The sequence below is a fragment of the Psittacula echo genome, assembly GCF_963264785.1.
Source record: "Psittacula echo genome assembly, chromosome: 28".
Taxonomy (NCBI): Eukaryota; Metazoa; Chordata; class Aves; order Psittaciformes; family Psittacidae; genus Psittacula; species Psittacula echo.
In genome coordinates, this window is record NC_137763.1 from 1500927 (window position 1) to 1521221 (window position 20295).

General features: G+C 62.1%; 1 protein-coding gene across 2 annotated transcripts in view; it reads right to left on the reverse strand.

The window, feature by feature from the left end:
• The window catches only part of FLNA (filamin A), a 57408-nt gene that overhangs the window by 23968 nt on the left and 13145 nt on the right, over positions 1-20295 (reverse strand). For both annotated transcript variants that reach the window (XM_080635886.1, XM_080635887.1), the window contains exons 8-22: positions 18636-18798; positions 17567-17767; positions 15128-15265; positions 11802-11925; positions 9764-9900; positions 8376-8569; positions 7305-7418; positions 6549-6692; positions 6330-6453; positions 5574-5734; positions 4611-4701; positions 4362-4531; positions 3358-3475; positions 2775-3037; positions 761-1358 (exon numbers count right to left, since the gene is read on the reverse strand). In XM_080635886.1, the coding sequence (XP_080492012.1) occupies positions 761-1358; positions 2775-3037; positions 3358-3475; positions 4362-4531; positions 4611-4701; positions 5574-5734; positions 6330-6453; positions 6549-6692; positions 7305-7418; positions 8376-8569; positions 9764-9900; positions 11802-11925; positions 15128-15265; positions 17567-17767; positions 18636-18798 (2740 nt within the window). The remainder of the gene's footprint in view (positions 1-760; positions 1359-2774; positions 3038-3357; positions 3476-4361; positions 4532-4610; positions 4702-5573; positions 5735-6329; positions 6454-6548; positions 6693-7304; positions 7419-8375; positions 8570-9763; positions 9901-11801; positions 11926-15127; positions 15266-17566; positions 17768-18635; positions 18799-20295) is intronic.

The following is a 20295-nucleotide window of genomic DNA, read 5'->3' on the forward strand; positions in this document are numbered from 1 at the left end:
ATCAATGGGTGTTGCGTTGGGTCCATCAATGGGTGCTGTGTTGGGTCCATCAATGGGCGCTGTGTTGGGTCCATCAATGGGTGTTGTGTTGGGTCCATCAATGGGTGCTGTGTTGGGTCCATCAATGGGCGCTGTGTTGGGTCCATCAATGGGTGTTGTGTTGGGTCCATCAATGGGCGCTGTGTTGGTGCCCATCAATGGGTGTTGTGTTGGGTCCATCAATGGGTGTTGTGTTGGTGCCCATCAATGGGTGTTGTGTTGGGTCCATCAATGGGCGCTGTGTTGGGTCCATCAATGGGTGCTGTGTTGGTGCCCATCAATGGGCGCTGTGTTGGGTCCATCAATGGGCGCTGTGTTGGTGCCCATCAATGGGCGCTGTGTTGGTGCCCATCAATGGGCGCTGTGTTGGTGCCCATCAATGGGCGCTGTGTTGGTGCCCATCAATGGGCGCTGTGTTGGTGCCCATCAATGGGTGCTGTGTTGGTGCCCATCAATGGGTGCTGTGTTGGGTCCATCAATGGGCGCTGTGTTGGTGCCCATCAATGGGCGCTGTGTTGGTGCCCATCAATGGGTGTTGTGTTGGGTCCATCAATGGGTGTTGTGTTGGGTCCATCAATGGGTGTTGTGTTGGGTCCATCAATGGGTGTTGTGTTGGGTCCATCAATGGGTGTTGTGTTGGGTCCATCAATGGGTGTTGTGTTGGGTCCATCAATGGGTGTTGTGTTGGGTCCATCAATGGTACCCCGCACCCCGCTCTCACCTTCTCCCTCCACTCCAGGCCCATAGACCTTGACCCCGGCCGTGTCCACCGCGGGCTCCACGCGGACCTTGCTGGGGAAGTGCGGCACGGGCTGCCCGCCGTACTCCACGGTGATGGTGTAGACGCCGGGGCTCAGCGGGGTGTAGGCGATGGTGTAGGTGCCGTCGCCGTTATCCTCCACGCGCACCTCGGCGCGGGCGCCCGCCTCCGAGGCGATGCCGATGGTGAGCTCGGCGCTGCCGGCGCGGCTGCAATCCACGCGGAAGTGCCCGGCCTGCCCGGCCGTGGCCCCCTCCAGCCCCGGCCCCGAGCACGTCACCTTGGAGGCGTCGAAGGGGGCTCGCACCGGGGCGCGGAACGGGGACCCCGGCACGTGGGCGCCGGCAAAGAGGATGTTGATGTTGTAGTCGCCGGGCTCGGTGGGCAGGTAGGACACGGAGCACGTCCCGTCCCCGTTGTCCACGCACTCGATCTTGGCCTCGCAGGGCCCCTCCACCGTCAGCCCCAGGCCCCCGGTGCCGGCGCCTTTGGTGTCGATGGTGAAGGGCGCCGGGACCCCCGGCAGCCCCCCCTGCAGCCCCGGCCCGAAGGCGCGCACCTGGGGGGGGGGAGCAGAGGATGTGTTATGGGGGGGGGCACGGGCAGAGGGAGCCCCCCTTTAGAGCCCCTTGGGTGTTTTGGGGTCCCCATTGCCCATTGCAGCGGGTGTTTGGGGGCGCAGGCGGTGTTTGGGGGTGTTTGGGGGGGTGTTTGACGGGGTCCCCATTGCAGGCGGTGTTTGGGGGTGTTTGGGGGGGTCCCCATTGCAGGCGGTGTTTGGGGGTGTTTGGGGGGGGTGTTTGACGGGGTCCCCATTGCAGGCGGTGTTTGGGGGTGTTTGGGGGGGTGTTTGACGGGGTCCCCATTGCAGGCGGTGTTTGGGGGTGTTTGGGGGGGTCCCCATTGCAGGCGGTGTTTGGGGGTGTTTGGGGGGGTCCCCATTGCAGGCGGTGTTTGGGGGTGTTTGGGGGGGGTGTTTGACGGGGTCCCCATTGCAGGCGGTGTTTGGGGGTGTTTGGGGGGGGTGTTTGACGGGGTCCCCATTGCAGGCGGTGTTTGGGGGTGTTTGGGGGGGGTGTTTGACGGGGTCCCCATTGCAGGCGGTGTTTGGGGGTGTTTGGGGGGGGTGTTTGACGGGGTCCCCATTGCAGGCGGTGTTTGGGGGTGTTTGGGGGGTCCCCATTGCAGGCGGTGTTTGGGGGTGTTTGGGGGGGTCCCCATTGCAGGCGGTGTTTGGGGGTGTTTGGGGGGGTCCCCATTGCAGGCGGTGTTTGGGGGTGTTTGGGGGGGGTGTTTGGGGGGGTCCCCATTGCAGGCGGTGTTTGGGGGTGTTTGGGGGGTCCCCATTGCAGGCGGTGTTTGGGGGTGTTTGGGGGGGTCCCCATTGCAGGCGGTGTTTGGGGGTGTTTGGGGGGGGTGTTTGACGGGGTCCCCATTGCAGGCGGTGTTTGGGGGTGTTTGGGGGGGTCCCCATTGCAGGCGGTGTTTGGGGGTGTTTGGGGGGGTCCCCATTGCAGGCGGTGTTTGGGGGTGTTTGGGGGGGGTGTTTGACGGGGTCCCCATTGCAGGCGGTGTTTGGGGGTGTTTGGGGGGGTCCCCATTGCAGGCGGTGTTTGGGGGTGTTTGGGGGGGGTGTTTGACGGGGTCCCCATTGCAGGCGGTGTTTGGGGGTGTTTGGGGGGGTCCCCATTGCAGGCGGTGTTTGGGGGTGTTTGGGGGGGTCCCCATTGCAGGCGGTGTTTGGGGGTGTTTGGGGGGGGTGTTTGACGGGGTCCCCATTGCAGGCGGTGTTTGGGGGTGTTTGGGGGGGTCCCCATTGCAGGCGGTGTTTGGGTGGGTCCCCATTGCAGGCGGTGTTTGGGGGTGTTTGGGGGGGTCCCCATTGCAGGCGGTGTTTGGGGGTGTTTGGGGGGGTCCCCATTGCAGGCGGTGTTTGGGGGTGTTTGGGGGGGTGTTCCCCATTCCCCATCCCCACCTTGGCCGGGTCCGGCGGCGCGGGCACGGCCTGGACCGGGAAGGGGCTCCCGGGCAGGGGGGCGCCGTCGTACGTGAGCTCGAGGCTGTGCGCGCCCTCCTCGCGCGGGACGTAGCGCACGAGGCTGGCGCCGTCCGGGCCGGGCTCCACGGCGCAGGGCGCGGGCTGGCGGGAAGGGCCGCTCACGCGCGCCCCCACGCGGCCGCCGCCGCCGGCGCCGCGCCACTGCACGCGCACCTCCTGCTCCCGCCCCACCTCCGGCTCTGCGATGGAAGAGACCATTAACGGGGGGGGGGGGGGGGGGGGGGATGGACCCCGAAACAGGGGGGATGGACCCCAAAACAGGGGCTGCACCACAAATGGGGGGCTGCCTCCTGCCCCAACCCCCCCCAAGTCATCTATGGGGAGGGAGGCCCCATTCCCCCCCCCCCGTCATCACCCCCAGCTCCTCAGGCCCCTCCCATCCCCAAAGGGGGGTCCCCACTCCCCCCCATCCCCAGCTCCCTCATTGCCCCCCAACCCTCCTGTAAATGGGGTCTGACCCCCCCAGCCCCATGGCCCCCCCCAGCCCCCCCCCACGTACTCTCATCCAGGCCGGAGACCTTGATCTTGCTCAGGTCCACGCCTGGGGCCACCCCCACGGTGAAGGGGCTCTTGGGGATGGGGTCACCCCCATAGGTCACTGCGACCCCCAAGTTACCCTGGGAGGGGAGAGCGGGAGCTCAGGGGGTGCCCCATGGCCCCCCCCTAAGGGTATCATGGAGGGGGGTTACTCCCATGGCAATAGGAGGTTTGGGGTGCAGGAGTGTCTATGGGGCTGTACCTGCTGCATTGGGGTGCATTAGTGCCTATGGGTCCATACCTGCTGCACTGGTGCCTATGGGGCCGTACCTGCTGCACTGGGGCGCATTGGTGCCTATGGGGGCTGTACCTGCTGCATTGGGGTGCATTAGTGCCTATGGGTCCATACCTGCTGCACTGGTGCCTATGGGGCCGTACCTGCTGCACTGGGGCGCATTGGTGCCTATGGGGGCCGTACCTGCTGCACTGGGGCGCATTGGTGCCTATGGGGGCTGTACCTGCTGCATTGGGGTGCATTAGTGCCTATGGGTCCATACCTGCTGCACTGGTGCCTATGGGGCCGTACCTGCTGCACTGGGGTGCATTGGTGCCCATGGGAGCCGTACCTGCTGCACTGGGGTGCATTGGTGCCTATGGGGGCCGTACCTGCTGCACTGGGGTGCATTGGTGCCCATGGGAGCCGTACCTGCTGCACTGGGGCGCATTGGTGCCTATGGGGGCCGTACCTGCTGCACTGGGGTGCATTGGTGCCTATGGGGGCCGTACCTGCTGCACTGGGGCGCATTGGTGCCTATGGGGGCCGTACCTGCTGCACTGGGGCGCATTGGTGGCTATGGGGGCCGTACCTGCTGCACTGGGGCGCATTGGTGCCCATGGGAGCCGTACCTGCTGCACTGGGGTGCATTGGTGCCTATGGGGGCCGTACCTGCTGCACTGGGGTGCATTGGTGCCTATGGGGGCCGTACCTGCTGCACTGGGGCGCATTGGTGCCTATGGGGGCCGTACCTGCTGCACTGGGGTGTACTTGACCGTGTGGGTGCCGTCGAGGTTGTCGATGAGCTCCAGGTCCTTCACGGGCTCCCCCTTCCCGGTCCCCGTCACCTGCACGTCGAGGGCCCCGCGCCCCCCGGCCTTGGCGTTCACCGTGAACTGCGTTGGTTTCCCCAGCTCCACGCCTGGGGGGGGGGGGGACGGGGTCAGGGGGGTCCCCAAAACCCCACTGGGCCCCCCCCCCCCCCCCCCCCCGGCACTCACCAGAGCGGCTCAGGCCGGGCCCCTCCGCCTTCACCTTGCTGGCGTCGTGTGAGGGATCCACCTTGACCCGGATGGGGCTGGTGGGGGTGGCCTGGGGGAACCCGAAATCAACGCTTTGGGACCCAAACCAGCCCCAAACCAGCCCAAACCAACCCAAACCAGCCCCAAACCAACCCAAACCAACCCAAACCAGCACCAAACCAGCCCCAAACCAACCCAAACCAACCCAAACCAGCCCAAACCAACCCAAACCAGCCCAAACCAGCCCCAAACTGGCCCAAACCGGCCCAAACCAACCCAAACCAACCCCAAACCAACCCAAACCAACCCCAAACCAGCCCAAACCAGCCCCAAACCAACCCAAACCAGCCCCAAACCAACCCAAACCAACCCAAACCAGCCCCAAACCAACCCAAACCAGCCCAAACCAACCCAAACCAACCCAAACCAGCCCCAAACCAACCCAAACCAACCCAAACCAACCCAAACCAGCACCAAACCAGCCCCAAACCAACCCAAACCAACCCAAACCAGCACCAAACCAGCCCCAAACCGGCCCAAACCAGCCCAAACCAACCCAAACCAGCCCAAACCAGCCCCAAACCGGCCCAAACCGGCCCAAACCAACCCAAACCAACCCCAAACCAACCCAAACCAGCCCCAAACCAGCCCAAACCAACCCAAACCAGCCCCAAACCAGCCCCAAACCAACCCAAACCAACCCAAACCAGCCCCAAACCAACCCAAACCAACCCAAACCAGCCCCAAACCAACCCAAACCAACCCAAACCAACCCAAACCAGCCCCAAACCAGCGCTTTGCACCCTAAATCAGTGCTCTGGACCCCAATATCAGCGCTCAGGACCCCAATATCAGCGCTCAGGACCCCAATATCAGCGCTCAGGACCCCAATATCAGCGCTCAGGACCCCAGTAGCAGCGCTCAGGACCGCAGGTGGCTGACCTGGTCCCCGAAGAGCACCATGATGGTGTAGGCGCCGGCGCCGCGGGGGGTGTACCGCACCGTGAAGGTGTCGTTGTCGTTCCGGATGATGTCGAAGTCGACGTCGGCCTCGGCCGGACCCACAACGCCCGGCGCGCACTTGATCCCGATGCTCACATCGCCTGCGGGGCAGCGCCGTGAAACCCCCCGCGCCCCATAGTGCGCCCCAGAGCACCCTATAGCGCCCCATAGCTCCTCATAGAGCCCTATAGCTCCCCAGAGCGCGCCCCATAGAGCCCCATGGCTCCCCATAGTGCGCCCCATAGCGCCCTATAGAGCCCCATAGCTCCCCATAAGCGCTCCCCATAGTGCTCCTCATAGCACCCTATAGAGCCCCAGAGTGCTCCCCATAGCGCCCTATAGAGCTCCATAGCTCCCCATAGCGCGCCCCATAGCACGCCCCATAGCCCCCATAGCGTGCCCCATAGAACCCCATAGCTCCCCATAGCACCCTATAGAGCCCCAGAGCGCTCCCCATAGCGCTCCCCGTAGCGCCCTATAGAGCTCCATAGCTCCCCAGAGCGTGCCCCATAGTGCCCTATAGAGCCCCATAGCCCCCATAGCGTGCCCCATAGAACCCCATAGCTCCCCGTAGCACCCTATAGAGCCCCAGAGCGCTCCCCATAGCGCTCCCCGTAGCGCCCTATAGAGCCCCAGAGCGCTCCCCATAGCGCTCCCCATAGCGCGCCCCATAGCGCCCCATAGCGCCCGGCTCACCCTGCCCGGCCTCGCTGCAGTCCACAGTGAAGTAGGTTGGTTCGTGCGCCTTCAGCCCCGTCTTGGCCACGCCGGGCCCATAGACCTTGACCTTGTGCGGGTGGCTCCCGGCCCCGACCCCCACCTATGGCCAGGGACCGGAGGGGGGGGGGGGGGGGTGTCAGAGCTGAGCCCCCCCCCCCCCCAGGCCCCCCCTCTAGGCTCTGGGGTGCCCCTTACCCTGAAGGGGCTCTGGGGGATGCTGACCCCCCCCCAGGACACCATCGCCGTGTGCTTGAGCGCCCGCTTGGGCACGTAGCAGCAGCTGAAGGTGCCGTTGCCGTTGTCCTTGACCGAGACGTCCACGGGGTTCCCCTCCGCGTCCTAAAGGGGGCACGGGGGGGTCAGCACCCAAATACCCCCCCAAGCACCCCAAATACCCCCCCCAAGCACCCCAAATACCCCCCTCAGCACCCCAAATACCCCCCCCATCCAAATACCCCCCCCAAGCACCCCAAATACCCCCCAGAACCCAAATACCCCCCCCAAGCACCCCAAATACCCCCCCAAGCACCCCAAATACCCCCCAGCACCCAAATACCCCCCCAGCACCCAAATACCCCCCCAAGCACCCCAAATACCCCCCAGCACCCAAATACCCCCCAGCACCCAAACACCCCCCCAGCACCCCAAATACCCCCCCCAAGCACCCCAAATACCCCCCAGAACCCAAATACCCCCCCAAGCACCCCAAATACCCCCCAGCACCCAAATACCCCCCCAAGCACCCCAAATACCCCCCAGCACCCAAATACCCCCCCAAGCACCCCAAATACCCCCCCAAGCACCCCAAATACCCCCCAGCACCCAAATACCCCCCCAGCACCCAAATACCCCCCAGCACCCAAATACCCCCCCCAGCACCCCAAATACCCCCCAGCACCCAAATACCCCCCCCAGCACCCCAAATACCCCCCAGCACCCCAACCCCCCCACCTGCATCTGCACTTTGAGGGCTCCCTTCCCCCCGTTCTTGGCATCCACGGTGAACTCGGCCGCTTTGTTCACGGCCACCCCGGTCTTCTCCAGCCCCGGTCCATGGGCTTTGACCTGCAGGGGGGCACCGGGGTTATGGGGTGCAGGTGGGATGTGGGGGTCTCTATGGGTCTCTATGGGTTTCTACGGGTCTCTATGGTCTCTATGGTCTCTATGGTCTCTATGGGTCTCTATGGTCTCTATGGGTCTCTATGGGTCTCTATGGTCTCTACAGGTCTCTATAGGTCTCTATGGTCTCTATGGGTCTCTATGGGTCTCTATGGTCTCTATGGTCTCTATGGTCTCTATGGGTCTCTATGGTCTCTATGGGTCTCTATGGTCTCTATGGTCTCTATGGTCTCCATGGTTTCTATGGTCTCTATGGGTCTCTATGGTCTCTATGGTCTCTATGGTCTCCATGGTCTCTATGGTCTCTATGGTCTCTATGGTCTCTATGGGTCTCTATGGTCTCTATGGTCTCTATGGTCTCTCTGGTCTCTCTGGTCTCTCTGGGTCTCTATGGTCTCCATGGTCTCCATGGTCTCCATGGTCTCTATGGTCTCTATGGGTCTCTATGGTCTCTATGGGTCTCTATGGTCTCTATGGTCTCTATAGGTCTCTATGGTCTCTATGGTCTCTATGGTCTCTATGGGTCTCTATGGTCTCTATGGTCTCTATGGTCTCTATAGGTCTCTATGGTCTCTCTGGTCTCTATGGTCTCTATGGGTCTCTATGGTCTCTATGGTCTCTATGGTCTCTATGGTCTCTATGGTCTCTATAGGTCTCTATGGTCTCTCTGGTCTCTATGGTCTCTATGGGTCTCTATGGTCTCTATGGTCTCTATGGTCTCTATGGTCTCTATGGTCTCTATGATCTCTATGGTCTCTATGGTCTCTATGGGTCTCTATGGTCTCTATGGTCTCTATGGTCTCTATGGTCTCTATGTTCTCTATAGGTCTCTATGGTCTCTCTGGTCTCTCTGGTCTCTCTGGTCCCTCTGGGTCCCTGTGGCTCCCTGCGGTCCCCGCGCACCTTCTCGGGGCAGCAGTCGCGGGGCGCGGGGCGGATCTCGGCCATGAAGGGGCTGCCGGCGATGTCGTCGCCGTCGCAGAGCACGTGCACGGCGTAGGCGCCCGCCTCCTGCGGCCAGTACCGGACGTCGCAGGAGCCGTCGCCGCGGTCGTCGCACTCGATCTTGGCCTGCGAGGGGCCCTCCACGGAGAAGCCTGCGGAGGACGGGGGGGAACGGGGCTCAGGGGCACCCCGAAAGCAGCCCTGGGGCCATGGGGGTGATGGAGCCCGGGGGGGGGGAGCGGGGAGCAGTGAGGAGACCGAGCAAATGTGGCCAAATGGGCCTAAAATCAGCCTGAAATCAACCTAAAATCAGCCTGAAATCAACCTGAAATCAGCCTAAAGTCACACTAAAATCAGCCTAAAATCAGCCTGAAATCAACCTAAAATCAGCCTGAAATCAACCTAAAATCAGCCTGAAATCAACCTAAAATCAGCCTGAAATCAACCTAAAATCAGCCTGAAATCAACCTAAAATCAACCTGAAATCAGCCTAAAATCAGCCTAAAATCAGCCTAAAATCAGCCTGAAATCAACCTAAAATCAGCCTGAAATCAACCTAAAATCAGCCTGAAATCAGCCTGAAAACAACCTGAAATCAGCCTGAAATCAACCTAAAATCAACCTGAAATCAGCCTAAAATCAGCCTAAAATCAGCCTAAAATCAGCCTGAAATCAGCCTAAAATCAGCCTAAAATCAACCTAAAATCAACCTGAAATCAGCCTAAAATCAGCCTGAAATCAACCTGAAATCAACCTGAAATCAGCCTAAAATCAGCCTGAAATCAGCCTAAAATCAACCTAAAATCAACCTAAAATCAGCCTAAAATCAGCCTGAAATCAACCTGAAATCAGCCTAAAATCACCCTAAAATCAACCTAAAATCAGCCTGAAATCAGCCTAAAATCAACCTAAAATCAACCTAAAATCAACCTAAAATCAGCCTGAAATCAACCTAAAATCAACCTAAAATCAACCTAAAATCAACCTAAAATCAGCCTGAAATCAGCCTAAAATCAACCTAAAATCAACCTAAAATCAACCTAAAATCAGCCTGAAATCAACCTAAAATCAACCTCAAATCAGCCTGAAATCAGCCTAAAATCAACCTAAAATCAGCCTGAAATCAGCCTAAAATCAACCTAAAATCAACCTCAAATCAGCCTGAAATCAGCCTAAAGTCACACTAAAATCAGCCTGAATTCACCTTAAAATCAACCTAAAATCAACCTGAAACCAGCCCAAATCTGCCCCCTCCCCTCCCCCGGTCCCCCCCCATCCCCCAGGGGAGCCCCAAAATCCCCGCCCCCCCCCCCGAACCGTGCCAGGGCCCCGGCGCCCCCCCTCACCGAGGGTGCCGACGTCGTCCCCGATGGCCTCCACCACGAACTCGGCCGCGCTCCCCACGGCGCCGCCCTCCAGCCCCGGGCCCCAGGCGCGCACCCGGGGGCTGCCCCCCTCGGGGGACACCTGCACCTCGAAGGGGCTGCGGGGACAGGGCACGCGTGAGCGCCCAGGGACACAGACACACACGTGTGTGCACGCGTGTACATACACAGACATAGACAGACACGTGTGTGCACGCGTGTACATACACAGACATAGACAGACACGTGTGTGCACGCGTGTACATACACATAGACAGACACGTGTGTGCACGCGTGTACATACACAGACACACGTGTGTGCACGCGTGTACATACACAGACATAGACAGACACGTGTGTGCACGCGTGTACATACACATAGACAGACACGTGTGTGCACGCGTGTACATACACAGACACACGTGTGTGCACGCGTGTACATACACAGACATAGACAGACACGTGTGTGCACGCGTGTACATACACAGACACACGTGTGTGCACGCGTGTCCATACACAGACACACGTGTGTGCACGCGTGTCCATACACAGACATAGACAGACACGTGTGTGCACGCGTGTACATACACAGACACACGTGTGTGCATGTGTGTACATACACAGACATAGACAGACACGTGTGTGCACGCGTGTACATACACAGACACACGTGTGTGCATGTGTGTACATACACAGACATAGACAGACACGTGTGTGCACGCGTGTACATACACAGACACACGTGTGTGCACGCGTGTACATACACAGACACACGTGTGTGCATGCGTGTACATACACAGACACACGTGTGTGCATGTGTGTACATACACAGACATAGACAGACACGTGTGTGCACGCGTGTACATGCACAGACACACGTGTGTGCATGCGTGTACATACACAGACACACGTGTGTGCATGCGTGTACATACACAGACACACGTGTGTGCATGCGTGTACATACACAGACACACGTGTGTGCATGCGTGTACATACACAGACACACGTGTGTGCATGTGTGTACATACACAGACATAGACAGACACGTGTGTGCACGCGTGTACATACACAGACATAGACAGACACGTGTGTGCACGCGTGTACATACACAGACATAGACAGACACGTGTGTGCACGCGTGTACATACACAGACATAGACAGACACGTGTGTGCAAGCGTGTACATACACAGACATAGACAGACACGTGTGTGCACGCGTGTACATACACATAGACACACGTGTGTGCATGCGTGTACATACATACACATACATGTGTGTGCATGCGTGTACATACACGTAGACAGACATGTGTGTGCATGCATGTTCATACACACATACATGTGTGTGCATGTGTGTACATACACAGACATAGACACACGTGTGTGCATGCGTGTACATACACAGACACACATGTGTGCATACATGAACATACACATACATGTGTGTGCAGACGTGTACATACATACACATACATGTGTGTGGAGACGTGTACATACATACACATACATGTGTGTGGAGACGTGTACATACATAGACATGTATGTCCATGCACACACACACACACACACATGTATGTCCATGCACACACACACACATGTATGTCCATGCACACACACACACACACACACATGTATGTCCATGCACACACACACACATGTATGTCCATGCACACACACACATGTATGTCCATGCACACACACACACACATGTATGTCCATGCACACACACATGTATGTCCATGCACACACACACACACATGTATGTCCATGCACACACACACATGTATGTCCATGCACACACACACACACATGTATGTCCATGCACACACACACACACATGTATGTCCATGCACACACACACACACATGTATGTCCATGCACACACACACACATGTATGTCCATGCACACACACACACACACACACACGTCTGTCCATGCACACACACACACACACACATGTCTGTCCATGCACTCTCACACACGTGCCCACCCCGTACCCCCCTTGCCCCCGGCCTCACCTGCGCGGCACCGGCTGCCCCCCCCACAGCACGGACACCGAGTGGGGGCCGGGCACGGCGGGGACGTAGTCACAGGCGAAGACCCCGTCCCCGAGCTCCCTCTGCTTGACGGGCACAGGGCCCTCTGCGGGGGGGGTCAGCGGCACCCAGAGCCCCCACAGGGCCCTATGGGCGCCCCTGGCACCCACTGCATGGCCCAAGGCACCCCGAGCCCCTATAGAGCCCCATAGCACCCACTGCATGGCCCAATGCACCCCGAGCCCCTATAGAGCCCCACAGCACCCACTGCATGGCCCAATGCACCCCGAGCCCCTATAGAGCCCCACAGCACCCACTGCATGGCCCAATGCACCCAGAGCCCCTATAGAGCCCCACAGCACCCACTGCATGGCCCAATGCACCCAGAGCCCCTATAGAGCCCCACAGCACCCACTGCACGGCCCAATGCACCCAGAGCCCCTATAGAGCCCCACAGCACCCACTGCATGGCCCAATGCACCCCGAGCCCCTATAGAGCCCCACAGCACCCACTGCATGGCCCAATGCACCCAGAGCCCCTATAGAGCCCCACAGCACCCACTGCACGGCCCAATGCACCCAGAGCCCCTATAGAGCCCCACAGCACCCACTGCACGGCCCAATGCACCCAGAGCCCCTATAGAGCCCCACAGCACCCACTGCATGGCCCAATGCACCCAGAGCCCCTATAGAGCCCCACAGCACCCACTGCATGGCCCAAAGCACCCAGAGCCCCTGTAGAGCCCCACAGCACCCACTGCATGGCCCAATGCACCCAGAGCCCCTATAGAGCCCCACAGCACCCACTGCATGGCCCAATGCACCCCGAGCCCCTATAGAGCCCCACAGCACCCACTGCATGGCCCAATGCACCCAGAGCCCCTATAGAGCCCCACAGCACCCACTGCATGGCCCAATGCACCCCGAGCCCCTATAGAGCCCCACAGCACCCACTGCATGGCCCAATGCACCCAGAGCCCCTATAGAGCCCCATAGCACCCACTGCATGGCCCAATGCACCCAGAGCCCCTATAGAGCCCCACAGCACCCACTGCATGGCCCAATGCACCCCGAGCCCCTATAGAGCCCCACAGCACCCACTGCATGGCCCAATGCACCCAGAGCCCCTATAGAGCCCCACAGCACCCACTGCACGGCCCAATGCACCCAGAGCCCCTATAGAGCCCCACAGCACCCACTGCACGGCCCAATGCACCCAGAGCCCCTATAGAGCCCCATAGCACCCACTGCACGGCCCAATGCACCCAGAGCCCCTATAGAGCCCCACAGCACCCACTGCACGGCCCAATGCACCCCGAGCCCCTATAGAGCCCCATAGCACCCACTGCATGGCCCAATGCACCCAGAGCCCCTGTAGAGCCCCACAGCACCCACTGCACGGCCCAATGCACCCAGAGCCCCTATAGAGCCCCACAGCACCCACTGCATGGCCCAATGCACCCAGAGCCCCTATAGAGCCCCATAGCACCCACTGCACGGCCCAATGCACCCCGAGCCCCTATAGAGCCCCACAGCACCCACTGCATGGCCCAATGCACCCAGAGCCCCTGTAGAGCCCCATAGCACCCACTGCATGGCCCAATGCACCCAGAGCCCCTATAGAGCCCCACAGCACCCACTGCATGGCCCAATGCACCCAGAGCCCCTATAGAGCCCCACAGCACCCACTGCATGGCCCAATGCACCCCGAGCCCCTATAGAGCCCCACAGCACCCACTGCATGGCCCAATGCACCCCGAGCCCCTATAGAGCCCCACAGCACCCACTGCATGGCCCAATGCACCCAGAGCCCCTGTAGAGCCCCACAGCACCCACTGCATGGCCCAATGCACCCAGAGCCCCTATAGAGCCCCACAGCACCCACTGCATGGCCCAATGCACCCCGAGCCCCTATAGAGCCCCACAGCACCCACTGCATGGCCCAATGCACCCAGAGCCCCTATAGAGCCCCATAGCACCCACTGCATGGCCCAATGCACCCCGAGCCCCTATAGAGCCCCACAGCACCCACTGCATGGCCCAATGCACCCCGAGCCCCTATAGAGCCCCACAGCACCCACTGCATGGCCCAATGCACCCCGAGCCCCTATAGAGCCCCACAGCACCCACTGCATGGCCCAATGCACCCAGAGCCCCTATAGAGCCCCATAGCACCCACTGCATGGCCCAATGCACCCAGAGCCCCTATAGAGCCCCACAGCACCCACTGCATGGCCCAATGCACCCAGAGCCCCTATAGAGCCCCACAGCACCCATTACATTGCCCATAGAACCCCCAATCCCCCTATAGAGCCCCATAGCACCCCCAACCCCCCCATGGCACCCATTGCATCGCCCATAGCACCCCCAATCCCCCTATAGAGCCCCATAGCACCCCCAAACCCCCCCATGGCACCCATTACATTGCCCATAGCACCCCCAATCCCCCTATAGAGCCCCATAGCACCCTCAAACCCCCCCATGACACCCATTGCATTGCCCATAGCACCCCCAATCCCCCTATAGAGCCCCATAGCACCCCCAAACCCCCCCATGGCACCCATTGCATCGCCCATAGCACCCCCAATCCCCCTATAGAGCCCCATAGCACCCTCAAATCCCCCATGGCACCCATTGCATCGCCCATAGCACCCCCAATCCCCCTATAGAGCCCCATAGCACCCCCAAACCCCCCATGGCACCCATTACATTGCCCATAGCACCCCCAATCCCCCTATAGAGCCCCATAGCACCCTCAAACCCCCCCATGGCACCCATTGCATTGCCCATAGCACCCCCAATCCCCCTATAGAGCCCCATAGCACCCCCAAACCCCCCCATGGCACCCATTGCATTGCCCATAGCACCCCCAATCCCCCTATAGAGCCCCACAGCACCCACTGCATGGCCCAATGCACCCCGAGCCCCTATAGAGCCCCATAGCACCCCCAAACCCCCCCATGGCACCCATTGCATCGCCCATAGCACCCCCAATCCCCCCCATAGCACCCCCAAACCCCCCCATGGCTCCCATTGCATCGCCCATAGCACCCCCAATCCCCCTATAGAGCCCCATAGCACCCTCAAATCCCCCATGGCACCCATTGCATTGCCCATAGCACCCCCAATCCCCCTATAGAGCCCCATAGCACCCCCAATCCCCCCCATAGCACCCCCAATGCCCCTATAGAGCCCCACAGCACCCATTACATTGCCCATAGAACCCCCAATCCCCCTATAGAGCCCCATAGCACCCCCAACCCCCCCCCCCAGCACCCCCCAAGAAGGGGGGGTCCCCCCGCACTCACTGGGCCCCTTGACGGTGACCTTGAGCTCCCCATTGCCGGCGCCCTTGGTGTAGACCTTGAACTCCGCCACCTCCTTCACGCGCAGCCCCTTGGGCTGCAGCCCCCGCCCCACGGCGCGGCACAGGGAGGGGGTGCAGGCTGGGGGGCATGGGGGGGGTCAGGCCATGGGGCACCCCCAAAGGCACCCCCGGGACCCCAAACCCGGCCCCATGGATCCCAAACCCGGCCCCATGGACCCCAAACCCGGCCCCATGGATCCCAAACCCGGCCCCAGGGATCCCAAACCCGGCCCCATGGACCCCAAACCCGGCCCCATGGACCCCAAACCCGGCCCCAGGGACCCCAAACCTGGCCCCAGGGACCCCAAACCCGGCCCCATGGACCCCAAACCCGGCCCCAGGGACCCCAAACCCGGCCCCATGGATCCCAAACCCGGCCCCAGGGACCCCAAACCCAGCCCCATGGATCCCAAACCCGGCCCCATGGATCTCAAACCCGGCCCCATGGACCCCAAACCCAGCCCCATGGACCCCAAACCCGGCCCCAGGGATCCCAAACCCGGCCCCAGGGACCCCAAACCCGGCCCCAGGGATCCCAAACCCGGCCCCAGGGACCCCAAACCCAGCCCCATGGACCCCAAACCCGGCCCCAGGGACCCCAAACCCGGCCCCAGGGACCCCAAACCCGGCCCCATGGACCCCAAACCCGGCCCCATGGACCCCAAACTCGGCCCCAGGGATCCCAAACCCGGCCCCAGGGACCCCAAACCCGGCCCCAGGGACCCCAAACCCGGCCCCAGGGACCCCAAACCCGGCCCCATGGATCCCAAACCCGGCCCCATGGACCCCAAACTCGGCCCCAGGGATCCCAAACCCGGCCCCAGGGACCCCAAACCCGGCCCCAGGGATCCCAAACCCGGCCCCAGGGACCCCAAACCCGGCCCCATGGACCCCAAACCTGGCCCCAGGGATCCCAAACCCGGCCCCATGGACCCCAAACCCGGCCCCATGGACCCCAAACCCGGCCCCAGGGACCCCAAACCCGGCCCCAGGGATCCCAAACCCGGCCCCAGGGACCCCAAACCCGGCCCCAGGGACCCCAAACCCAGCCCCATGGATCCCAAACCCGGCCCCAGGGACCCCAAACCCGGCCCCATGGACCCCAAACCCGGCCCCATGGATCCCAAACCCGGCCCCATGGATCCCAAACCCGGCCCCATGGACCCCAAACCCGGCCCCATGGATCCCAAACCCGGCCCCAGGGATCCCAAACCCGGCCCCAGGGACCCCAAACCCAGCCCCATGGATCCCAAACCCGGCCCCATGGATCCCAAACCCGGCCCCATGGACCCCAAACCCAGCCCCATGGACCCCAAACCCGGCCCCAGGGATCCCAAACCCGGCCCCAGGGATCCCAAACCCGGCCCCATGGACCCCAAACCCGGCCCCATGGACCCCAAACCCAGCCCCAGGGCAAAGGGAAGGGGGGGCACTGGGGGGAGAGGGGGACCCCAATGCACATTGGGGTACATGGGAAAGGGGGGGGTGAGCCCATAAGGACCCCATAGGGGGCTATGGGGGGTGCAGCACCCGAAGGAGGGGGAGGGAAAGGGCCCCCCCCGCCCCGTACCGTGGCTGCGTCCCCGCGTGGGTCTGGAACTTCCCCATAGAAGGAGCAGGACAGAGACAGAGCAGAGTCAGGGGGGGCCCCCCCACAGCGACAGCAGAGACCCCCCCCCAGGGCCTGGGGGGGGCAGGAGCACAGAGACCCCGCTATGGGGCAGGAGCACAGAGACCCCGCTATGGGGCAGGAGCACAGAGAACCCCACTATGGGGCAGGAGCAGAGAGACCCCGCTATGGGGCAGGAGCACAGAGAACCCCGCTATGGGGCAGGAGCACAGAGACCCCCGCTATGGGGCAGGAGCACAGAGACCCCCGCTATGGGGCAGGAGCACAGAGACCCCCAGCTATGGGGCAGGAGCACAGAGAACCCCACTATGGGGCAGGAGCACAGAGAACCCCGCTATGGGGCAGGAGCACAGAGAACCCCGGTATGGGGCAGGAGCACAGAGAACCCCGCTATGGGGCAGGAGCACAGAGACCCCCCGCTATGGGGCAGGAGCACAGAGAACCCCGCTATGGGGCAGGAGCACAGAGAACCCCGGTATGGGGCAGGAGCACAGAGAACCCCGCTATGGGGCAGGAGCACAGAGACCCCCCGCTATGGGGCAGGAGCACAGAGAACCCCACTATGGGGCAGGAGCACAGAGACCCCCCGCTATGGGGCAGGAGCACAGAGACCCCCCGCTATGGGGCAGGAGCACAGAGACCCCGCTATGGGGCAGGAGCACAGAGACCCCCGCTATGGGGCAGGAGCACAGAGATCCCCGCTATGGGGCAGACCCCGCTATGGGGCAGACCCCGCTATGGGGCTCTCACCCGGGCCCACGTTGACGCTGAAGGGGCTCCTGGGGATGGGCGCGCCCCCGAAGGTCACGTGCACGCCGTGCGGCCCCTCGGCCGCGGGCCGGTACGAGCAGCGGAAGGCGCCGTCCCCGCGCGGCTCCAGCAGCGCCTCCAGCGCCCCCCGGCGGCCGCTGGGCTCCACGATGGAGACCTCGAGCTCGCCCGGCCCCGCGCCTGCGCGGCGGCACCGCGGGGTCACCGCAGCCCCCCCAAACCCCGACAGAAACCCCCTTGGAGCCCCCTTAAATACCCCCAAGGGCTCAAAACCCTTCAGGGCCCCCAAACCCCTTTAGACCCTCCCAAACTCCCCTTTAGAGCCCCCAAAACCCCTTTTAGAGCCCCCAAAACCCCCCCCAAAACCCCTTTTAGAGCCCCCAAAACCCCCCCAAAACCCCTTTTAGAGCCCCCAAAACCCCCCCAAAACCCCTTTTAGAGCCCCCAAACCCCACTGAGAGCCCCCCAAAACCATGCAGGGCCCCCAAACCCCTTTAGACCCTCCCAAACTCCCCCTTAGAGCCCCCCAAAACCCCTTTTAGAGCCCCCAAAACCCCTTTTAGAGCCCCCAAAACCCCCCCCAAAACCCCTTTTAGAGCCCCCAAACCCCACTGAGAGCCCCCCAAAACCATTCAGGGCCCCCAAACCCCTTTAGACCCTCCCAAACTCCCCCTTAGAGCCCCCCAAAACCCCTTTTAGAGCCCCCAAACCACCCAGACCCCCATTTCAGACCCCCCCAAACCCCCCTTAGAGCTCCCAAACCCCCCTTCAGAGTCCCCCCAGATCCCCTTTGAGAGCCCCCAAACCCCCCCCGACCGTTTCAGACCCCCCCAACCCCCTCACACCCCCCTCTTAGAGCCCCCCCAACCCCCCTTCAGAGCCCTCAAATCCCTTTAGACCCCCCAAAACCTCCCAAACTCCCGCTTAGAGCCCCCCCAAACCCCTTTGGACCCCCCCAAACCTCCTTCGGAGCCCCCTAAACCCCTTTGGACCCCCCCAAACCCGCCCTTCGATCCCCCCCCCCCCCCATTCCAGCCCCGGCGCCCACCGGCGGTGCAGACGTCGAAGTGGGTGCTCCTGTTCACCACGTTCCCGGTGGGCTCGAGGCCGGGCCCCTGCGCCGTGACCCTCGCGGCGTCGCCGGCGGCGCGCCCGACCTGCACCTCGAAGGGGCTCTTGGCGATGTTCTGGCCCGCGAAGAGCACCGTCACCTGCGGGGGGGGCAGAACAGCTCCGGCCCTCAATGGCTCCATGGGAGCTCAGGGCCCTCAATGGGAGCTCAGGGCCCTCAATGGGAGCTCAGGGCCCTCAATGGCTCCATGGGAGCTCAGGGCCCTCAATGGGAGCTCAGGGCCCTCAATGGGAGCTCAGGGCCCTCAATGGGAGCTCAGCGCCCTCAATGGCTCCGTGGGAGCTCAGGGCCCTCAATGGGAGCTCAGTGCCCTCAATGGCTCCGTGGGAGCTCAGTGCCCTCAATGGGAGCTCAGGGCCCTCAATGGGAGCTCAGTGCCCTCAATGGCTCCATGGGAGCTCAGGGCCCTCAATGGGAGCTCAGTGCCCTCAATGGGAGCTCAGGGCCCTCAATGGGAGCTCAGGGCCCTCAATGGCTCCGTGGGAGCTCAGGGCCCTCAATGGGAGCTCAGGGCCCTCAATGGCTCCATGGGAGCTCAGGGCCCTCAATGGGAGCTCAGTGCCCTCAATGGCTCCGTGGGAGCTCAGGGCCCTCAATGGCTCCATGGGAGCTCAGGGCCCTCAATGGGAGCTCAGTGCCCTCAATGGCTCCATGGGAGCTCAGGGCCCTCAATGGGAGCTCAGTGCCATCAATGGCTCCGTGGGAGCTCAGGGCCCTCAATGGGAGCTCAGGGCCCTCAATGGCTCCATGGGAGCTCAGGGCCCTCAATGGGAGCTCAGTGCCCTCAATGGGAGCTCAGGGCCCTCAATGGGAGCTCAGTGCCATCAATGGCTCCATGGGAGCTCAGGGCCCTCAATGGGAGCTCAGTGCCATCAATGGCTCCGTGGGAGCTCAGTGCCCTCAATGGGAGCTCAGGGCCCTCAATGGCTCCGTGGGAGCTCAGTGCCCTCAATGGGAGCTCAGTGCCCTCAATGGCTCCATGGGAGCTCAGGGCCCTCAATGGGAGCTCAGTGCCCTCAATGGCTCCATGGGAGCTCAGTGCCCTCAATGGGAGCTCAGGGCCCTCAATGGCTCCGTGGGAGCTCAGTGCCCTCAATGGGAGATCAGGGCCCTCAATGGCTCCGTGGGAGCTCAGGGCCCTCAATGGGAGCTCAGTGCCCTCAATGGGAGCTCAGGGCCCTCAATGGGAGCTCAGGGCCCTCAATGGGAGCTCAGGGCCCTCAATGGCTCCGTGGGAGCTCAGGGCCCTCAATGGGAGCTCAGGGCCCTCAATGGGAGCTCAGTGCCCTCAATGGGAGCTCAGGGCCCTCAATGGGAGCTCAGGGCACTCAATGGGAGCTCAGGGCCCTCAATGGGAGCTCAGGGCCCTCAATGGGAGCTCAGTGCCCTCAATGGGAGCTCAGGGCCCTCAATGGGAGCTCAGTGCCCTCAATGGCTCCGTGGGAGCTCAGGGCCCTCAATGGGAGCTCAGGGCCCTCAATGGGAGCTCAGGGCCCTCAATGGCTCCATGGGAGCTCAGGGCCCTCAATGGGAGCTCAGTGCCCTCAATGGGAGCTCAGGGCCCTCAATGGGAGCT